We start from the raw sequence: 20,729 nt of genomic DNA, 5'->3' as shown, positions 1-20,729 counted from the left end.
CCGCCAAGCCTCACCAATCATATGTCATCATTACCGTGGACTTTGCACCTCTCCCGACGAGGTCAAGATATCGAGAGCGTTAGCACGATCACAGTGCTATCAGATGCGAATGACCTTTTGCTTCATGCTGACCACTAGGCTCCAGCAAAAGTGCACGGCAATGTTCCTTTAGTGACCGACGCAGAATACACAGCCACCTTCTGCTGCTCGTATACTATACCACTTGAGCAAATCCGCGCGCACCGGGTTCTCCTCACTGGATGATAACGGAAATGGTGACGCGTTGCAAACTCGTCTTGGGACTGCTGGACCACTTGGATTTCCACCAACATGAACTTCGGTCGGTCACCATCGATGGAGGGCGTTATTCTAGGTATGCGACGGATATCGGTAGTCTGTCTCTCCCGTCATCTTCGTTGATCAAGGCTTTACCGAGCTGACTTAAATCTCTTGAAATATCTGGGCGGTTGATCGCTACTTCATCTCGTACACACAGCTTAACTCGAAGTACCCAAGCACGGACGGTATAAAAGTTCGAGTACAGTCAACAAGCGCCGGCACTGATCTACAGTATAGCACAACACTACGTTCGTGCCTCAGATCTCTATCACTGCTCTTCCAACGCTCCACAATCAAATCTTCTCAAAGGAATCGTAGCCGCAACGCGCAATCTACCTCTTTCGCCTCCCCAATCGCCCCATAAGAAGAATGCCCTCCCTCACCCATTCCACGTCAACCGGGTCCCAACCCTCTTCGCCCCGCATACGGCGCCTCTCTTTCTTCTCCGCCTCCAGCACCTCATCCTCCTCCTCATCTCCACAATCCGCCATCCCGTCAACCAACAACACATCCAACAGCAAACAATACCCTACGTCCGCCTCCCCTCCGAACCCAACAGCACCCCATCACCACTTCTGCCCTTCCCCATACCACACTGCACCCACCCAACCATCCGACTCCCACCGCCTCGACACCGAATCCCACCACTGGGACAACGTCACCCTCAACAGCCACCTCAGCGTCGACGCGTGGAAGCGGCAGAGCAAGGTGGTGCAGAAGGCCGAGCAGCAGCAGCAGCAGCAGCGCAAGGGGTCGTCGAAGCAGTCCTCGCCGCGCGGGAGTGTGGACGGCGCTGCTGCGGGTGGAGAACGCAGTGGTGGGTCAGGCAGTGATGAGGAGAGAGGCAGGACAGCCGAGAGAAGGAGAGCCAAGAGGCCGGAGAGCTGGAAGGTTAGGGGCATGAGTTGGGCTTTGGGCGTGAGCGGTGTTTAGGATGCTTGCGCGCTGGGATCTAGGTGGTGTGGCGTTCATCTGTCAGGATTTCGGGTTGGGAGCTGAAAATGGCGGCAGCGAGACGTGTTCCGCTGTGTGGGAAATGGCATAGCGTTGCGCGACTCAGGTTCCATTAGTGGATGGGAGGCGCAATGAAATGTGGCTGCACAATTAGCGATTTGAGAGACCATTACTTGCACCGTGACATCTTTGTTTCGTGTACTTGGCCGAATGTTAGTGCAATGAAACGTCCTGTTGAGCGTCTAACATCTCGTGTTGTAGGCCTCACAGCACTATAGTATAGCTCTTTCGCCAATAGCACCTCGTTGTCGCTACGAGCTTGGTAGCAGGCGAGGCGATGATGTCATTTGGCTTTCTGATCTTACCTCAGGTTACTCACTTGCCAGCGCATTGAGCTCGTCCCCACGTCCTTCATGTTGCGACTGGCTTGCCGCTCAAAAGGATACGCCTTGTGATGCAAGGCGTTCGCACTAGTCTAGGGCCTTGAGCAAAGTACGGAGTAAAGGGTTAGCGGTTCATTTGGCAGTGGGCTTATCACTTATCTGTGCCGCTCAGCGTGGAAGTCTTAGACCGCGGGCTCGCATGTCTTGCTGTGCCGTCGGCGCCATCTATCGTTCTTTCGTGAGACAAAGACCAACGACGAGGATGAGGCGGTCTGGTCGCTGGGTAGCAGTGGAAGATGCCCCTTGTCGGACAGGCTGAACAAGGTCGCCCATGCAAAATGATCGGTACGTGTGATACCTCCTTTTCGCCCCCACTGGCAGCGTCTACCCTGCAGCTCGTGTTTGGACTGGACATCCGCCCAACATGCCGTTGACTTTGGAAACAAAGGGGGCAGATGCACTCGAAAGTCTACGGCCAGCAATACGATTCGGCATCTGGTGTGGACCGAAGAGACCCAGGAATCCGTAGAGCGCGTTTCAGACATTGTGGGACAGCATTACCTTGCTTTTGGCGGGAGCTCGCGGCAATAGGTCGTTACCAGCGCTCATATCAGCTCCCTTTGCCGCCTCAACAAATGAGTATCAGATCTCGACGTCACAGTCGCGAACTCATACGTACGCATTCCCTTGAGGCCCCATGTTGAAGTCGATAGAAAAGTCGATCCAAGCTTCGGGGCCACTATATTCGTCAGGCGGGTCGCAGGCGGTCGCAGCCGCCGAAGCAAAAGCGCGCGACTGCAGATCCCGGCGATCAAGTCGGCGAGGACATGTTCAAACGCTGTCGCGTGCCGGACGACGCAGATGTGCCCGAACACCTGTCGATCAACAACTGCAACATCGCGAGACAGTGCCATTATCGAGAAAAGCGGTAGAAGGAATTTTGAATCTGGCTGCATCGCTCGTGGACGATTGGGTCAAAAGCCCGGAGCAAGGCAACAAAAAAGCTTGGTCTTAGGCGGGAGCTGCGGGGCTCCGGGCGGCCACTCGCGCAACTCTGTGCTCCAGCCTATCGATAGCTGAGCAGTGCATTGATGGCGTGGCAGAGGCCCCACGGGTACCTGGACTTTTGGCCATGCTCAACCATCAATATGAAAGTCCTGATATCGTCTATCAATGTGAGGCTATTGGTGAGGCTTTGCCGTCAGTGGTAGACGATATTACGCACTTTACATAGTGCACTACCAAGATTGCTGCCAGTGAGCGATGATTACAGTAGCCCCAAGCCTATGCCCCAAGTCCAATGTGCTTCGAGAGATAGCCGCCAGGTCATACGATCGGCCCCGGTCCCTCCCACCCCACTAGCAGCTTGGAGCAGCGATCTTAGTCGTGTTCCAGCCTTCCATTGGTTACTGATGTGATGTGAAGTGTGCGAAAATGCGCAGTCGGGCGGCTTTTCTGGCCTATTCATCCAATCCCCGCTCTCGCTGCCAGCGTCGTGCCTGGATTTCTCGACTTCAACCTCTCTGCACCTCATACCGTTGCTTTGTCCAACTGCGATGCATCCACAAGTCTTCCAGGGTCTTCATGCTATTCCTCGAACGGCTACCGTGCTGCGGGGCCTGCAATCATCGGTTGCTGGCCCCAACCGGCCAGTGAGAGCTCCAACCTGCCTCTTCTCAACTGTCGTTGGTACCTCTATCTTGATCATTTGCTCCTGTTCCAAGCTGCTGTCCTGGTCGCTGTTTCCATTCACCACCTGTTCACTACCTCAGCCTCGTTGACCAGAGACACCATTGCCCTAGCGGCCTCAGTGCTCTCGAATATCCCCCAGTCGTCAGCTACTCCACCCCGCATCACATGAGAGGTACATCGTGATACCTTCAACGGCCGCAATACCTTGTTGCGCGACTGCGCCCGTCTGCTTTTGGTTCCCAGAGCGACTTCAAGATCTCCTACTTTGCCCGAGTCATATCTTTCCCGACCACCAGACTCAGACCTCCTCTAAGCGCCTGCCTCGCTGCACATACTTGTGCGCCCAACCACACCTCGAGCGATCGAGACCTCTTAGCCCTGCGCATTGCGAATACCCATCCGCCTCTCCTTGACGGCCCGTGCCAATGTTGCTCATCACCTTGTCCTGATAAGGTTTGCCACCTGGTCCCCTTTCACAGGCCGATATCTTAACCCCGTGCCGCAGTCTTACCCTGCTGTAGATGGCCTCCTCCGGGTTGTCCAGACAGCACTCAACATCTGACCGAAGGAGAGACCCAATGGTGCCTTCCCTTCCCAAGGGCAAGAATGCTGCCGCGACCGCCCCGTTTGAGCCCTGCGCCTCCACCGGATCCTTATTCCTCTATGCACAAGGGTCCAACGTACTATGCCTCCATCACGACTCACTTGCGATCGAGAGACGCTTCCAGAAGCATACAGACACAATCCAGCTCATCGCAGTAGACAATGTCAGCGAGACTGGGGCTGGGCGACTAGTGGTCACATATGATGCTCGCCAGACGGCCATAGTTTGGGATCTATTTACGGGGGACCAAATATCAAGGTTTGCTTCGTATGAGCCACTGAAGGTTGCCTCATGGATGCGTAACGGCAACATAGCTTTCGGTATGTTGTTCAACTCTTACCACTTCTTACTCGCTGACTGGCTATAGGCAACGGCAAGGGTGAGGTCATCCTCTTCGAACCCTCCACCAGCGAGCACGTTTCGGCAAGGACCATCTTTGACCCCATCACGGCCCTTGCGCCCTCATCAGATTGTAAGACATATGCCATCGGCTACAACAATGGCTCCATTCTCTTGGCAGCGCTTCAGCCGTCGTTTACAATACTCCACACCCTGACTACACCTCGCGCACCCTCCCCCATCGCGTCTCTGACTTGGCACGCATCCTCTTCCAAACAGAAGTCGGACATGCTAGCGACCCAGACGGCCGACGGGGATCTTAGAGTATGGAGTGTCTCCAAGCCACCGACATCGGAACAGCCTAGGGTCATCCGCGTTCTCAAGCGGCCAGATCCGAATTTCATCTCTGGCCGGACGTGGATCGCCTGGTCCAAGAACGGCAGAGTAGTCCAATATTCCGAATCAGAAACCTGGGCGTGGGACGTGCGTACCAAGGATGTCAAGTATGAAATGATTCCGGTCGTGGACGGTGTGCGGGGAATTGCAGCATACGGTCCCAGCGCATCTCTCTTTACCCTAGGACCGGACTACACCATACAACAGTACGATATCGAACAAGGCCAGATCGTGCAGAATATCCGCAATATGCCGACCACGATTCCACCAACGCCCCCGGAAGAGAATAAACAACTGGGCTGGACGACGTCAGGCAGTGAAGACGATGCATCCCCAGTTGTGCGGCACAAGGTACAGACAGAGCGCAATCGTCTGGCAAGCCCTCAGTCTAGTGCGGCCGCGGTTTCGTCTTTTAATCCTAAGCCACCCAAGCACAATCCTAAGCCGAAAGATGTCAGTTCGCCTGCCCGACAGAGCGAACTTACGGGCACGACTTTCTCTGCAGGTAGCCAGCCAATCTATCTACACGACCAGCTCAAATCCCCAGCTTCGTCGAAGGCCTACCGAAAAGCCTCTCGGCTACGCCAAGAAGTAATCATGAGTCCAGAGGAGCGACCTGTAGACGATCTCTTCCCATATACGCGCTCTCGTCTGAATGATGTGCCATACAAGAATCCGCGGCAACTCAGTGATGCCGAGATGACACCAGATAACTTGCGGCGGCAGATGCTTGAGACTGTGTTTGGTTGGAAAGAAGACATTCGAGATCTCGTTCGAGAAGAGTTGAGTATGCACCCACCAGACAGCCAGCATGCCATCTTTCTGTCCATTTGGCTCAACGAAGACGACAGCTACCTTTGTGAAGTCATGGGTCAGACTAGCGTGCTCTCGACCATGGATTGGATGATGCTTGCGCTCGGCACGATGGATCATTCGTCTAGCTCGAAGCGAATCTGTCAGGTCTTCATTGAAAAGATGCTCAGCCGTGGTGACATCCATGCTGCTGTTGCAACTCTTCTCTGTCTAGGGGATCGTTCAGACGCGATTGAGGTCTATGTGTCACGCAATCAGTACCTAGAGGCTGTTCTGTTGACCTGCCTCGTCACGCCCAGCGACTGGCAAAGGCAATGTCATTTGGTCAGAAGATGGGGCGAGCATGTTGTAGAGAACTCTCAACAACAGCTTGCGATGAGGTGCTTTTCCTGTACAGGCGTCGAGCCTACAGAACCTTGGACATCGCCCACCGCAGCGCAGCTCTCTGCGCAGCCGATGCAAATTAGTCCGCAAGAAATTCCCATTCTTGCTGCTCCGAACGAAGGTTCAGGCACGTTCCCTGAAATCTACCGCAAAACGCTGGAGCGTCGCCGCACCATGGATGCACCAACGCCGGTCGCAATGCCTGCTCCTCCGACACCTTTCCGAACCGCTGCCGCTCAGCATTCCCGCATAACGCCGCAAACCTCCGCCTTGAAGCTCATTACGTCCTTTGGCGTACAAACAAACCCACAGTACAAGTTCCCTGGACTCAAGTCGGAGGACTACACCCCAACTGTTGGCGCCACAGTCACTCCGATTGCTGAGTCCGCAATTGATCGATCCGCAATATCGCCTGGAGGAAGCGGTAGTTATCGGCAGAATAACGTTCGAAGTCTCAATGCCGTCATGTCAGCACGCACGCCTAGTGCGATGCACAAGCATAGACTGCCATCGATTGGCGAGACGCCTGTCGATGTTGATGGTCCCTCATTCAAAACGTCTCCTCCTCCCCCCCTGCCACCTAAACGCTTACCCACGCCGGGCGATTCCCAATCAGACGTAGAGAGGCGCAGCAGTAGTGCTAAAGAGGCGAGCGATCAGGATCAAAATGCTCCGGAATTGCAACAGTCTGATGAGCCAGGCGATGCATTGCTCATGCTTACACCAGCTGTCTACAACCCTCCAAGTTCTTTCAGAGACAAGCAAACACCAAAGACTGCTGTGAGACAACGAGTGCCGCCGGTTGACTTTCCCTCTCATTCGCAACGTCCAGAGTCACGGACGAGTGATCTGGATGAACTTGCCGCTCTTGACCAGAAACCATGGATTGGGTCCAAAAGCAAGAAACCTGATGGCCTCTCCATTCAGATGACTCCCATTGGAGACTACGAGTCAAGCGACCGCTATTCTGGCACCAGGACAGGAAACACCCATAGTACCACACAATTTGACACCAATAGTGAGGTGACCAGTCCTCCCCGGACGGGTGAGTCATACGCGAGCCGAACAAAGAGCCCGAGCTTCAGTGGCAGAAATATCGACCAGTATATCAGCAGCCTGGAGCAAACGCACTATTATAACAATAACGCGCGGTCTCGAGAGACAGCCTCGCAGAAAATGTCAGAGAAACGAAGCCGCCCACTTCTTCGCCGAGACTCCGACGTGAGGGATGATCGAGACCGCACAGTCAACCCTGCTAAGCGCTCACCTTCCTCGCCCGTCCCCATGTCACCGGAGGATCTCCGCATGTACACTGACAGCGTCGACAGCATGCAGACTTTTGCTTCAACCATATCAGCCGAAAGAGGAGGCACTCCTGCAAGCCGCTCACGCCTAGGCAAACACCGAGCACATCCGAGCAAAGAAGAGGCTCCAAGGCAACGGTCTCGCTCCGCCCAAGCCGGAAGCCGAACGCGGCATGGTGCGAAAGGAGACCGCCGCGGCGAGAGCCCTGAGCGCAGAAGTCGTAGCAAGTCTCGCAAGGAGGCGAGCGGCCGACGTTCTCCCTCGTCACCTCTGCCCATGGTACCCTCGGAGGAAGATCGAAATCAACTTTCTGATCCTTCCCTTCGCCTTGTTTCGGCTGATCGTCAACACCGCTCTCGCGAACCTAGCTCCCATCGGGATCGCTCCAACGAGCGCCGTAAGCCCCGACACCGGTCCAGGAGTCGGCAGACCGAGGAAGGGGAAGGACCTCTTTCACGGAAGAGTAGCATCAGCACCAAGAGTGGGAAAAATCGCCGTCACCGTGATGATTCGGCCGCGCGATCTGAGGGACGACGTCAAGCCAATGGACTCGGCTATGATTCACTCACAGGCGATAGCTCCTCGGCGCTACCCCTCGATCCTGAAATTAGGTCGAGAAGCAATCCTCAACCTCGAGCGGATGGTAGAGCCAAGGATTTGTCGAAAGGGATAGCTGCCGCTGAGCTGGAAGCTCGACGTTTGTCTTTGGCTCGACGTCCTTCGGCGCCCAATATCCCGCTTCCCGGCCAGGCTGCACATGGCAAGTCGGCATCCGAAAGCCATGCACCTCCTCTGTATCGTGCAAATACCGACGAGCCGGGGACGAGATATGGTGAACCACGACTGCGGCGGCCGTCTACCCCAAGGGCGATGCAGGTGACTCCAGGATCTCTGAATGAACACCAATCGGATTTGGACCTACTTCCCAGGAGGACTTTCACGCCCAAGCTTGAGCCTTCAGAGAGTCCTCGTCTTAACAGCAGTCAGACGAGCAAACCCCATTCTCGTAACGCTTCTCGTGGCCTTGTGGTGGAGGATTATCGCACAGCAGCAGAAATTGAGGCGGCGCTTGCGCAGTTGCCTCGTCATCCCGCTTATGACCATCAACTATCCAGGTCCCGAGACACGTCACGTAACCGCGATGAACGCAGTCGAGGTGCCTCGAGAGATCGATTGCGTGTCTCGCCCCGAATGGAAGAGGTTGGGAATCTGATCATTGCACCAGAGCAACAAGGAGCGCCTCAGCCGCCCATACTACCAGAACTGCAGCACTTGGTGTCACCTCCACCACCTCCGCCACCACCGGCTCCACCCAAGACACGTCCGAGCTTGTCTGTGCGGACAGACTCGGCAAATGCGTCACGGATTCCTCTCCCGCCGTCTGCAAACCCTGTGGACGACAGCGGACCATCCAGCGCGCATCCTGGACTGGGTCACCGACGAGGGAGAAGTGCCAATGGTGGTAGTGAGAATCAATTCATGGGCAAGATCAAAAATTTTGCGGGTAAGATGAGAAGCGCGAGCCAGAACAGGGACAATGCCGTGCGCAGCCCGCCACAACCCCCCAATGGCGAAGGCTTCCAGGTCCAATCACCGTATGAGACTAACACCGCTTTCCCACACCAATCTATGCAGGTGTGAGATTTCGGGCAGACTTGGTGATATCTAGCGACACTATTTGTGGTAATGTGGGGGAACAGGAAAGCAAATAATGAGGCAAAGGAGGAAATGGAGGAAATGGAGGAAAAGGAGGAAAAGGAGGAAAAGGAGGAAAAGGAGGAAAAGGAGGAAAAGGAGGAAAAGGAGGAAAAGGAGCCCCACAGACGTTGATACTGCTCCATACTGGGAAGAGATTGGCGTCTGGATGGACATGGAACGGGACATCATTCATTTGAGCCACTTCAATTCATGACGGACTTAGGGTAACTGTGATCGAGAGGAGCTGGGCTATCAATACCATGAGTGTGAGCGAGCGAGCGAGCGAATAGCGACGATATGTCGTGGTTGTATACCTCTGTATGTACTACCATTAACGACAGACCAGCGCAGCAACTGCACAACTAGAGACCTTCTCCTCCCATACACATACTCCACGAATGTTTGGCACGGCAAATAGTTCCTTCTCACTGTCACTGCCCGACTACAAGCACGGTGCTGCCGATGGAATTCCCTCCCCAAGTAAGCTACCTCATTTTCGCGTGTTCTTGTTTCTCTTCTTCTTTATTCGCGACCCAACTTTACTCTCGATGTCCTCGCCTGGCTCGTTACTAGCCGCCAAACATCTTGGACTGCCCTGTCCAAGCAGCGCTTCGACCTGATCAGCTGTTTCCACTGACAGGGCCGATCTGTCAAACGATAATTGGCGATGATTCACTGCCTGATGAGTCTCCTAATAAGGGCTAGCGCCATTTCCCCACACCTCGTCCTGCTCCAAGGTCCAAGGTCCGAGCTCCGGGCGGATTCACGAGCACATCTGAAATATAATACTGTCACCGCACCAACCCTGCTCACGGAATCTCACCAGAGCTACGAACCGACGTCGTGCGTGAACGTCACGCATCAACCGTCTGACACGGCCCGGTATTACTCGAACTCGACCCCATCCAGCACAACCAACGTGACCACGGGCTCCCCCTCCTGGAACGTCAAAAGAAACACCAGAATGTCGTCCATCCCGTCGCACAACCCTGGCCCAATCCTCTCCCGCGGCCGCAAGCTCTTCCTCGCTGGCCTCGTCGTCACGCCTCTGCTGAGCTACGCCGTGCTCAAGAGGAGACAGAACCAGCGCGAGCTAGAGCGCAGATTGCTGGAAGAGGAGGGCAGGCGCAACTGGATCGCGCAGGAGAACCGCGGCGATCTGAGTGTGAATGTTGGTAGGAGTGGTGGGGGCGTGTAGCGAGGGGAAACAAAGAGGTGGCAGAAGCATGCCGGGAACAACCCTATAGCGTGGTTGAAGAACATCAGCAACATGGTATAGCGCCATTGGCCCTAGCAAAGGAGCTGACACCAGTTGCGATCAGCTTGGTCATGTTTACCCCCAAATCGCGAGCGGTGCGCCCAGTGTCATGACTCTGACGAAGGGCAATGCAGTCACTTCAACTCTCCTCCTTCCACGGAAGTGGGAGCCTCGAACACATCGACTTCACGATGGAGACTTCGAGCGCTCTGAAGGAGGAGGACACATCTCTAGGAACGGCATGCCGCTGCTCGAGTACGAAAGCACTCCCCAACTCACTTTTGGGAGAAGTCTCGAGTTCATCCAGGAGAAGGCTTTCGCAACTCTTGGTACGGGACCAGCGGACACCAAACCGAACAGAGCTTGTCGACACATCGCCCCGTCACCGGAGCACAAGGTGTGGTCAGGGTGCAATGAACGGTAATCGCTAAGGTTGTAACGGGCATGAAGAGGGAATGCAAAGAACAATTGGAGCTTGGATCCCAACATCAGAATCGCGGACGAGGCTGAGCCTTTCACATATCGTGGGCGGCGAAGAAGATCAGAATCTGTTTCGAGAGGGGCCCGCGAACGATTGCAAAAACGTGGCTTTTCAGGCGTGTGCTAGTGGTTTACTCCATTTGGTGGATGCCAACGGGAAATGCCCCTCTATCGGAAATTCTCCTAGACGTTCGCAGTTGAGCCTTGATGTAGCAACCACGGAGCTAATCCCCGCCATCACCAGACTCGTCTCCCCGTGCCACCAGTCCAACTCATCCCGCAGCAAGACGTCGCTATGCTGGAGCGCTTGGCCCAGCATGAGCTGGACAGCTTAGCCCCTGCTGATTCGGCGTTCTGCACGTGGTATATGTCGTAAGAAGCGTAGTGTCGGTGGATACCGTCAAAGGTCCCCTCTGAATCGCTAAAGAGCAATAAGTAGAAAGTTTAGAAGCTTGGTCCGCCACTGGGACCGTTTTCACTTCTTGGAATCGTCATCCTCGTTCGCGCGATGGCAGCGGTCGAAGACGAAGGGGCGATGCAGGCCATGAGTGACACTCAGACCAAGATTTTCTCAGCCCTGGCCGCTGCTGCCCTCTCCACCGTCGTCGTCGTCGTCGTCTGCCGCCGCATCATCTCCGTCGCGGTCTGGCACTGGCCTACCCTCCAAACGCGCCAGACGCTCGTCTTCCTTCTTCTGTCGTGCCCTTTCCGTCTCTTTCCTCATCGCTTCCAGATTCCACACATCATCGCCATTATTGTCGTCGTCGCTGTCGCTGTCGTCGTCGCTGTCGTTATCCCTCCAGCCGCCCGCCTCAAACATCGCTCGGCCCGTGGCTTCCTTGGCCTCCATGGCCTGCTTCTCCGCGGCCTTCTTGTCGAGACGCTCCTTCTTCCACTTGGCGAAGCTGTCGGGCGTGACGGGCGTGAGGGTGCCGGTCAACTTGTGCCGCTCGCTTTCTAGGAAGTCCTCGAGCGTCAGAGTCGCGAGTGGCGAGTTGGCCATCTCCGCTTTTTCGAGCGCTCGCTGTTCTTTGGTTTTTAGCACGAATCTGTGGCACACTTTGTTAGCATATCTGCCCGGACACAAATCAATGCATGAAGACTTACCCGGGCGGTAAGGAATGCTTGTACATGCACTTGTTGCCTCCGTTCGGACACGTCCAGAACCATCCATACTTGCCGTCCTCGACCGCCTGAATAAAATACTTGCAGACCTTGTCGGTCGTCGTCTTGGGGTTGCCGTGTTTGCTGAGCACCACCTCGCGTAGCTTCGCCTCGTCCCAATCATCCATTTTATCCTTCTCTTTCTCCTCCTTCTCGGCTTCGCGCTCGTCCACATACAGGTCCTTCTTCGCGCTCTTCCGCCCCACGTCCAGGTCGTGGCTGAACTTGCATTTTTTGCCCTTCTCGCAATTACCCTTCTTGAAGAACTCGCACAGCACCGTTTTAGGATCGACGCCAAAGGGCACCTTCTGCGTCTGGATCGGTTTGAAGAGTTCCGCGGCCTCGGCTTTGGCGGCCTCGGCGGCGGCTTTTTCCTTCGCCCTTTGCTCCTTCTCGGCCTCCTTCTTCTTTTCTTCGGGAGATTTGTTGGACTTTGCTTGCGCCTGTAATTGAGCGATTTGCCTCTTTGCGGAGCCGCCCTTTTTGTTCTTCATGCCGAAAGTTTTGTCGTCTACCGTCGCTTTCTTTTTCGGGCCCGCATCTTGCTTTTTGGGAGGCATGATGGCGCTTTCTGGTGGGGGTTTCTAGACTTCGAGGTGGTTTGATATGTGGCTCTGCAGAAAGAGGTGCCGAACGCTAGCTGTGGCAGGGAGAAGAATTAGAAATCCCTGATCTACGAATTCAAGGGCGTGCCATGTGCACAGATATATGGAGGCTCAACGCAAGTTGATTAAGAAGGAGTCACGAGCGTTGAGGCTGCAACGAAGCGGTTGTGGCAGACAAGAGATTTTGTGGGGCGAAATCCCCGACGACGTCATTTGATTGATCGGCTGGTTTTCGAGTGGGGTATCTGGCTCTTGACGGGTCTTCTCTATATACATAACTATATACAAAAGTGGTCGACCTCCTGCTATTTCGTCTCGTTCTCCATATCGGTCACCGGTACCAAGGAGTAGGCAGCGTTTCTCAATCCGAACTGCCTGCCACCAAAGCAGACATAAGCTAGCACGATCACCGTCATCAAGATGGCGCCTAGCGCGATGGCCAGGATTGGCATCGGTAGCGTTAACCAGACGAGACTCTGTTTCGCCGGTTGATCATCTTCTCCGGACTCCGGCTGAGCTTCGAGTGGTGATTCTGGTGTCGCTGTCTCCGTATGGCCTGTTCGACATGCTTTCGCCGGATCAGCACTAAGCTGATCGACCTTGCCCGCCAGCTGCTTCTGCAATTCGGTTGGTGCTTCGATGAGAGTTGCCATTAGCCCTGAGTGAGCGTGCCACTCCATATGGCAATGGAAAAGCCAAACACCTGGGTTATCTGCCCGGAACCGCAGCTTCAGTGTCCCATGGCCGTTGACTACGACTGTATCTCTGCGCATCGGCGCCTGGTCGGCAGGAGTGTCGTTGAGTGACTTACTGCTCCGGTGCGTCACTTGGAAGTTGTGTCCGTGGAGGTGAATCGGGTGTGGATACATATGCTTGTTAGACATCTCGATCTCGACGACAGCACCATGCTCAAGAACGTGCGTCTGTGTCGTAGGTCCGTAAGTATTGGGGTCCGCCGCCTCAGGACCAAAAGAAAGTGCAGCAAAAAGGGAGGGGAGTGTTGGCTTCTCGTAGTGCTGATCATTAAACATCCAATGATTGATGCCATCATCCCGGACGTGCATATCAATGTTGAGTGTGATGTTGTGGTCGACTTCAAGCAACGGCTGTTCATCGTAGGGCGCCAGCGTTAGATCGTCCAACGGCTTGAGCTCGTCGACTTCCCCTGGTTGCAAGTTGGGCAAGTCATCGCCATAGGTGAGCCAGGCTACGCCATCGAGGCTCTTGAGTTTGTCACTGCTGGTGGCAAAAGAGCTATTGTCCATGCGTGAGACGATTGGGAAGTTTGCCGAAGACGCTTCCCTAGTCTTCAGAAGAAAACTGTATCTTTGGCCGGCAGCGATATAGATCATGTCAGTTTCCGCGACTTTAGTGTAAACACCATCAATCTCCACGATCGTTAGGACGTGATCGCGGATCCAGAAATACTGCCCAACAAGAGCACCTATGTTGGCAACTCGGACCAGATACGTTCTCCCAGGTTCAATTCGGACCTTTGCGTCGCGAGTATCGTTGATGAGATTTGAGTCAGGGACAGGCTCGCGACCCATCATTTTGGTTTGTTGATCGTAAGTCGATAGAAGAGTAGGCATCGGATCGTGATACCAATCCGATAGTGACAGCACGAGCTCATCATCGTACTCGGAGCGATACGGAGACTCGGGATCATCGACAATCATCAAGCCCCTTAACCCATCGGGATACTGTGCCTCCGTGTGCGAATGATACCAATAGGCGCCTGGTTGCTTGACCTTTTGAGGACATTGGCATTCTTGTCTGTGGTTGTAGAGGTGGATTGACTTACAGTGAACCTGTACTGAAATGTGGAATCTGGGCCGATTGCACACTGACTGACCCAGCTCGTTCCGTCCATGTGAGAAGTTCCGTTCATGAAAAGGCCATGGAAATGCAGTGAGGTAGACTGGTTGCCAAGCGAATTAAGGACATTGACGATGACCATGTCTCCTACTGCAGCATTTAGGGGCGGTGGCGGCCATTGGTCGTTGACGCCAATGACAGGACGAGGAAAGAGGCCATCCGGATTCGCCCAGACCCAAGTGATGTTAAAGTCATACTGGACGGTAGCAGCTAACGCAAGCTGGGTATAAAACAGGCAGACGGCTGTAACGTAAGGAAAGAGCGACATTAATGCAGGTATGTTCAAAAGGCCATGAATCAGAGGCAAAATAGCCCAACAGTACAGATCATCAGAATAGGACACGATGATAACAGTCAGTTCAGGGATGATGTCTGATGAATCGTTCCCAAGTTCTGACGCGCCGTGGCGTGAGGACGAGGATGAGCACGTTTCTGGGGGCCCGAGGTGCTCCATATGCCGGCTCTCTTGGAAGACAAGACATCTGAAACTCATCATCTTACCTGCGTTCGTGCCCCGTTGGCTGATGCTTGGGCTCGTCAGATGCCGACTGTCCCACGCGTCTACAGTCAGTATTGCTCATATCGGTCGTCCGCTGCTCCTTCGCCAGCGCAGAACTCTTCATGTAGAAACGCTACCACCGCTGACTCCACTGAAGGGCCAAAGTTCGTTCATAGCGTCTCAGAGCAAAGCAAAAGGCTCGTCAGGTGGCTCGGACAGGTGTACTGCCTTGCACTTCAGAATCGAGGAAGGTATTTTTGTTTCAATTGCAATGTATTCGTAGTCGATTGGGATGCAGGACGAGACTGAAGAGCCGTTCCAGAGGGACAACCTCGAGTGCGCCCCAGGGAACAAAGTGCGGAGCGACCGCCTATGACGTCTTTCTATTGGATCTCTCCACTACTAACCACCACCATCGCGAAGCTGCAGCAAATGTTCCCCTCAATGCCCCCTTGACAACCCATCACCTTGTATGCAACGCAACGATCTCTAGGTCAAGGCCAGATTCCGCAGCTGTTGTCAGTCTGAGTCTTGTTGGGATGGACTGACCTCTGCAAGTCAAGGCATACGTCGCCCATTGAGCTCCGTCTCTTGTCCCTCCTACCTCACACGACCGCCATCATGAGCTCGCAGCAGCCTCCACCTTCGCAATACCCGCCGTCCCTGGGACCTGGAGCCCGACCAACACAACAAGGCGAAGGCGAAGGCCCAGTCTCTCAACGCGATCGCTCGCAAAAGTCTCGTCTGCAAGAAGTCATCGCCATCCGTAGCGACTACTCCGTAACTCCCACTCCGACCAATGTTACCCTTGCATATACCCTCAACAACCGTCGCCGATCCTTCACTCTAGAGTACTCTGCCATTCCGCTATCATCCTTTACCTCATCCATCCTTTTCGGCGGTAGCAGTCGCGCCAGCACGACCGGCATCTTCATTATCGACACTATCCGCGGAGTCGAGAACATTACAAAGGCACAGTTGACTCAGCAAGAAGCAGAAGGCTTCGCCAAGTATGCCAGCAAAAGGATGCTTTATTCTTACGGTGGTGTTGGCGCGGCATTCGGCGCTGCAGCTTTCTTTTGGCAGCGTGGAAAACCCAACATGAAATTCCCTTTCATGAAACCCAAGGATCCAGCACGGTACCTCAACTTCCCCAACAGGTACCTCCCCATTCTCAAAGGTGATTTTGCAAGAATAATGTGGCAGATCACTCGTTTCAATGTCTATGCTGCACTCGGTATCTTCTCACTGAGCCCAGTCTTCCGGAGCCTAGGCGATACGAATATGACGGTAGGGTTATACAGGGATGATCGCACAAGACCTCTACTGGAAAAACTAAAGGGTCAGATGCAGAATGGCGGTCTACAACGAATTGCAGGGAATCTACCTAACGCGTCAGGCCAGGAATCTGGGTCAACAGTTGGTCAGGACGATGCATCTAGCGAATACTCGTTTAGTGACCAAGGCGATGGCTACGACGGCGGTGCGGGCGTTGGCTACTCTGATGCCATGAACGACACGGGCGATGTTGCTGCTTCCGCGCGGCCTTCGCCTTCACATTTTCCCTCGCAAACGCCACAGCAGCATCAAGGTTTAGCGCGCCGGAATCAGCGCCCTTCTAATCAGGACTATTCTCCCGCGTCCTCCGCCCCACCGAATCAGATGTCGCAGCAGGACGCCGACCCGTTCAGCTTCAACGAAGATCCTCTCAGCAATAGTTCTTCCGACCCAGACTCACCACAGTATAATCCTGCGGCAGTTCAGCAGCAGAAGCCGCGCCGCAGCTGGGCAGAGATCCGTACCGAAGCACGTCAAGGGACTGGAACCCAGCCTCAGTCAACCCCTTCCTATGCTGGAGGGCAAGGAGAGCGATTCAGCTATGGTAGGGAGGAAGAGGAGAAGCAATATGCAAAGGGACAGGCGCAGAAGGATTTCGACGCAATGCTGGACAGAGAGCGGCAACTGGGTGAGCAGGGGAACGAAGGAAGTGGCGGTGGAGCATGGAGTAGACGGCGAGGTGGAGGCTAGGCATCGGCCTCTCAGAAAGGTCGACACTGTGCGGCCTGGTTGGACGCCTCGGCCGAGCTTTGAGACTCTTGCTTCCACAGAGTCAGAAAAGATGTCAGAAACGGAGGTCATTCACGCTCCAAAAGCAGTCGAGCAAGGGCTGGAGGCGAGCTCGTCCTTGGCTGTCGATGCAACGTTTTATCTCCTACGAAGAGCTCCATGGAAGGTTGAAGGGATCTTCGCACGCCAGGGTCCAAGGAATTGCAAGCACGACCACAACGAAGCCGGGCACAACGGCCACCCAGTCGTTCGAAGCCATTCCCGTGGTTCGTCTGCGCTGTCCTAGACAGGGTTCGCCGGAGTAGCATATCTCTCAGCGTGTCGGGACCCTATCGGCTCACCCATGGTGTACAACAATTCCGCGGCCTTTTCTTTTCTAATGCCACAAAAGTTCTGTATACTGTTTCTGGACGATTCACATCAACCAGGCTCAATGAATTGAAAGCTTCTGTGTGGCTCTTCGAGCGGGTTCTAGATTATGGTGTTGTAGTACCTTGATAGCGATCCTATTGCAGAAGAACACGACTCAATATGAACCAGATGCGCTTGAGTGCTGCGACTACGCGTGAGTTTTGCAAGTATAGGGTGTCTCAATTGCCTCGGTAGGCGAGATCCAACAGCATGCAGAGTCTAGGCGAACACGGGCGATCTGAAAGGTCTCTCGCATCAGGTGTGGCTAAGTCAAGCATTGCATATGGGTGCTCGGGCCAATGCTACACGTGTGGGTCCTTTGGCGATCAAGATAGGGCTGATCAGTGGTGAGCTGTGCTGGGCTATAACTGTCCGGGTGTGGGCTCGACTCAACATTGATCGACGAACGCAGCATGGAGACTGCTGTCAGAGCAGCAAACTAGCCGGGTGTGAACACATGCTATCGTGCTGTTCCTTGCTCTCCAGGTTTCCCGCCTGGGGATCAAGTTTGCTGGCTCTGAGCTCCATACCTACCTAGTCATTCCAACCAGCCTTACGACTTGGTCAGTACTGGATGCCATCGTGTTGCTAGAGTACGTCATGAAAAGCAAAAGCAAAGCTGAAACGAACGGGGCAATGGACTGGAGGTGCTTTCAGAAGAAAGCAACAACTCGATGGTATTAGGCCTCTTGTCAGTGCGCCTGGTCTTTGGTATCGTCTGACGTGTACTCCATATCGAAGGTGAAGAAGTGGTGTCGTTCGTCCATTGCGGGGGTGCTTGACCGACCTGCCATAGCCTGATCCAAGCACATCCATAGCACCTCCGGCAACTCCAGCGAGAGGTTCAGGAAGCTCATCTCGCATTCAGTTCCGCGGTAGACGTAGCTTGCTGGGAAGATAGCGGCAAAGTCGCTTTCTAAGCCTTGGCCTTGCCCTTGTCAGCGGCCTTGTCATCCTCCTCGAGGTCAGGCATGTCCTCATCATCCTCATCGTCGTCATCGTCGTCGCCGCCTTCCGCACCGATGCCTTCCATGCCAGGCATGCCTCCAGCGCCACCTCCGAGTTTAGAGAAGTCAATGCCACCGAATCCACCGTCCTCACCCATACCACCACCGAACTGATTCAGGTAATCGTCTTCAGGAGCCTCGTTCTGCTCGTCCTCGTCGACCCACTACCGACTGTTAGTGACGTGTCCAGCACACACACACGCAGTCTGCTTACCTTGTCGAAGTCCGTCCGCAGGAAATGCACCTTAGCCTTGTCCTTGAGCAGGCGAGGCCAGTATTCCTCCTTGAGCTCCTTCTTCCGCAGGATCATTTGGATGTTGGCCGGGGTGTGGTGCGTCTTGGAATTTTCGGTGTCGACCTCGGCAAAGAATTCAATGTCGAGGAGATAGGTGGTTTTCTTCGTGTCTGAGGTACCCTCAAACTTGAGACCGGTAGGCTTCAGGTCAAGCTTCAGAGACTCTTTGGGTACATCGGGAACACTGATTGTGAGGATGACATAGTTCTTCTCGGGCTCGGTCTCAGAAGAACGCTGAGCCCACAGGACTGGTGAGAGTCAGAGAGTGATCTAGAATGGGTGTCCAAAACCGATGCGGCGCAGAAACATACCTTCGGGAGTCGCCTTGTCTGAGGAAGCCATGGCGGGGTATGGAATAAGTAGCGACGGAGCTTGGGAGGGGAGGTGCGAGGGATGGATGGAGTCTACTTTGGGAGTGTTGCGCAGTGAAGATGAATGAGAGAAGCAGAAGCGGTTTGGGGCGGGAGTTTGTGTGTGCCGGTCGCAGTTTGCAAAAGAAGTGCAAGGCTCTGAGGATTCAGAAATGGAACGAATGACATCGAAGGTTCAGCTGTGGAAGATCGTTGCACTTACTCCGTAGTGACCGCAGAGTGGGTGCCTTGCGCTTGCCTGAGTCCAGCCCCCCGCCATGCGTCAGTCTCTCGCGATTTTCATCAGTCTCTCACCGCACCGCCTGCCTACTGCCCACTGCCCACTGCACCTATCGTGGCATGCGCATTTAAGCCTTGCGCTCTTAATCAGCAAGACCTGCGTTCTGCTAAGCGCCCTACCGTGGTAGCAGTCCTGCGTCTAGGCAACGGTGCCTGAAGCCCCTCCACACCACCGTTCGGGGATCGCCCAGCCCTCTCGGTGTCGTAGTTGCCTTCATCTAACCCTAACACATGCAACGTCGTCCATCGCAGGCATCAATTACAATTTTATGCTGGAGACGACGGATTGGGTTATAACGTGGAGTCAACAGCCACGCTCTGCGGGGCCTGCGTCATGTAATTGTGGTCGCTCGTGCAGTCGCAACATCAACACAACCTATCCCATTCCGCGCAATGGATACTTTCAAGTCGGTCTTCTTCAAGCCCGATCCTAAGGAGCAGGTATGTTACGCGCATGGTTGTCAGCGGCTCTACTGATGCAAACAGAAACGAAAATGCGATAGCCTCATCCGCAAGAGCCGGCGGCAGATCGATCGCCAGATCCAAGATCAAACCAACGCCAGACGCAAAGCTGAAGCACAAATACGAGCAGACTTCCGCAGAGCAGAGAAGAACCCTTCGCAAAGAAAGCAAGCCTTGCAGGCGGTACGACAGCTAGCCAAGGAGTCGGCTGGAGTTAGGAAAAGCATCAATCGCCTCAACACCAACAAAGCGCAGCTTGACAGCATCCAGATGCAGGTCAATGAGACCTTTGCGCTCAAAAAGATACAGACCAGCTTGAGAGACAGCACAACTGTAATGAAAAACGTCAACTCGCTTATCCGCCTACCTGAGCTGGCCGGTACAATGAATGAGCTTAGCCAGGAGTTAATGAAGGCTGGAGTTATCGAGGAGATGGTCGATGACATGCTGCCAGGAGAAGAACTGGAAGAGGACGGGCTTGATGAGAGCGAAGCCGAGATCAACAAGATCATTGCCGACGCGTTGGGCAAGGAGAAGGACAAATATCTTGAACAGTCCGAGGAAGCCTTTCCAGAGGCTCCTAGTCAGATTGAGGAGCCATCAAATGAAGTGTCGGAACAGGACATTGCCAATATGCGCATGAAGTTGGAAGCATTACGAAGTTGACGGATTTCACGAGGGTTCATGAGCGTTGAGAAAGTCGATGCACTCCAAACTTATTCCGCCGGATAAAATGTCTGCTATACGGTGTTGCGAACCCACCACGATCTACTGGATCGCAAGATGGAGAATGCGGTAGAGAGGCCGGGGCATCTTCGTTCTCAGTGACACGATACAGTCGCCACAAGCCTGTTGTTTCGAGGAACCGCTGAATCGCTGCTGGAAAGACCACGTGATCAATACTCAATCTAGACTAGCGCTCTGCGGTTGCCAAATGCGTCGCCCGGGGCGCGGCTGCCTTGAGCTGCAATTGCGCTTGCGACCTCCCCTGCCTCCTCAGCAGTTCTTCTTCCTTATCATCTCGACACGTCGTCCTCAATACAAAC

General features: G+C 54.4%; 7 protein-coding genes across 7 annotated transcripts; 4 read left to right on the top strand and 3 right to left on the bottom strand.

Moving 5' to 3' along the window:
- Positions 1-3,889: 3,889 nt before the first annotated feature.
- HMPREF1541_03917 (uncharacterized protein) lies at positions 3,890-8,850 on the top strand (the record flags this gene model as incomplete). Its single annotated transcript, XM_008718265.1, has 2 exons — positions 3,890-4,292; positions 4,340-8,850. The coding sequence occupies 2 exons, from the start codon at positions 3,890-3,892 to the stop codon at positions 8,848-8,850; spliced, it is 4,914 nt and encodes a 1,637-aa protein (XP_008716487.1).
- Positions 8,851-9,871: 1,021 nt separating this feature from the next.
- Positions 9,872-10,105, top strand: HMPREF1541_03916 (uncharacterized protein; the record flags this gene model as incomplete). The annotated part of the gene is made up of 1 exon (XM_008718264.1): positions 9,872-10,105. The coding sequence occupies one exon, from the start codon at positions 9,872-9,874 to the stop codon at positions 10,103-10,105; it is 234 nt and encodes a 77-aa protein (XP_008716486.1).
- Positions 10,106-11,216: 1,111 nt separating this feature from the next.
- On the bottom strand, positions 11,217-12,369 carry HMPREF1541_03915 (uncharacterized protein; the record flags this gene model as incomplete). The annotated part of the gene is made up of 2 exons (XM_008718263.1): positions 11,217-11,694; positions 11,753-12,369. The coding sequence occupies 2 exons, from the start codon at positions 12,367-12,369 to the stop codon at positions 11,217-11,219; spliced, it is 1,095 nt and encodes a 364-aa protein (XP_008716485.1).
- A 350-nt stretch (positions 12,370-12,719) lies between these two features.
- On the bottom strand, positions 12,720-14,560 carry HMPREF1541_03914 (uncharacterized protein; the record flags this gene model as incomplete). Its single annotated transcript, XM_008718262.1, has 2 exons — positions 12,720-14,165; positions 14,219-14,560. 2 exons carry the CDS (start codon positions 14,558-14,560, stop codon positions 12,720-12,722), a joined length of 1,788 nt encoding a protein of 595 aa, XP_008716484.1.
- Positions 14,561-15,412: 852 nt separating this feature from the next.
- HMPREF1541_03913 (uncharacterized protein) lies at positions 15,413-16,819 on the top strand (the record flags this gene model as incomplete). Its single annotated transcript, XM_008718261.1, has 1 exon — positions 15,413-16,819. One exon carries the CDS (start codon positions 15,413-15,415, stop codon positions 16,817-16,819), a length of 1,407 nt encoding a protein of 468 aa, XP_008716483.1.
- A 1,366-nt stretch (positions 16,820-18,185) lies between these two features.
- On the bottom strand, positions 18,186-18,913 carry HMPREF1541_03912 (uncharacterized protein; the record flags this gene model as incomplete). The annotated part of the gene is made up of 3 exons (XM_008718260.1): positions 18,186-18,440; positions 18,491-18,819; positions 18,883-18,913. The coding sequence occupies 3 exons, from the start codon at positions 18,911-18,913 to the stop codon at positions 18,186-18,188; spliced, it is 615 nt and encodes a 204-aa protein (XP_008716482.1).
- Positions 18,914-19,614: 701 nt separating this feature from the next.
- HMPREF1541_03911 (uncharacterized protein) lies at positions 19,615-20,349 on the top strand (the record flags this gene model as incomplete). The annotated part of the gene is made up of 2 exons (XM_008718259.1): positions 19,615-19,662; positions 19,708-20,349. 2 exons carry the CDS (start codon positions 19,615-19,617, stop codon positions 20,347-20,349), a joined length of 690 nt encoding a protein of 229 aa, XP_008716481.1.
- Positions 20,350-20,729: the final 380 nt, after the last annotated feature.

Source organism: Cyphellophora europaea, assembly GCF_000365145.1.
Source record: "Cyphellophora europaea CBS 101466 unplaced genomic scaffold supercont1.3, whole genome shotgun sequence".
Taxonomy (NCBI): Eukaryota; Fungi; Ascomycota; class Eurotiomycetes; order Chaetothyriales; family Cyphellophoraceae; genus Cyphellophora; species Cyphellophora europaea.
This window is presented reverse-complemented; position numbering and strand designations above follow the sequence as displayed.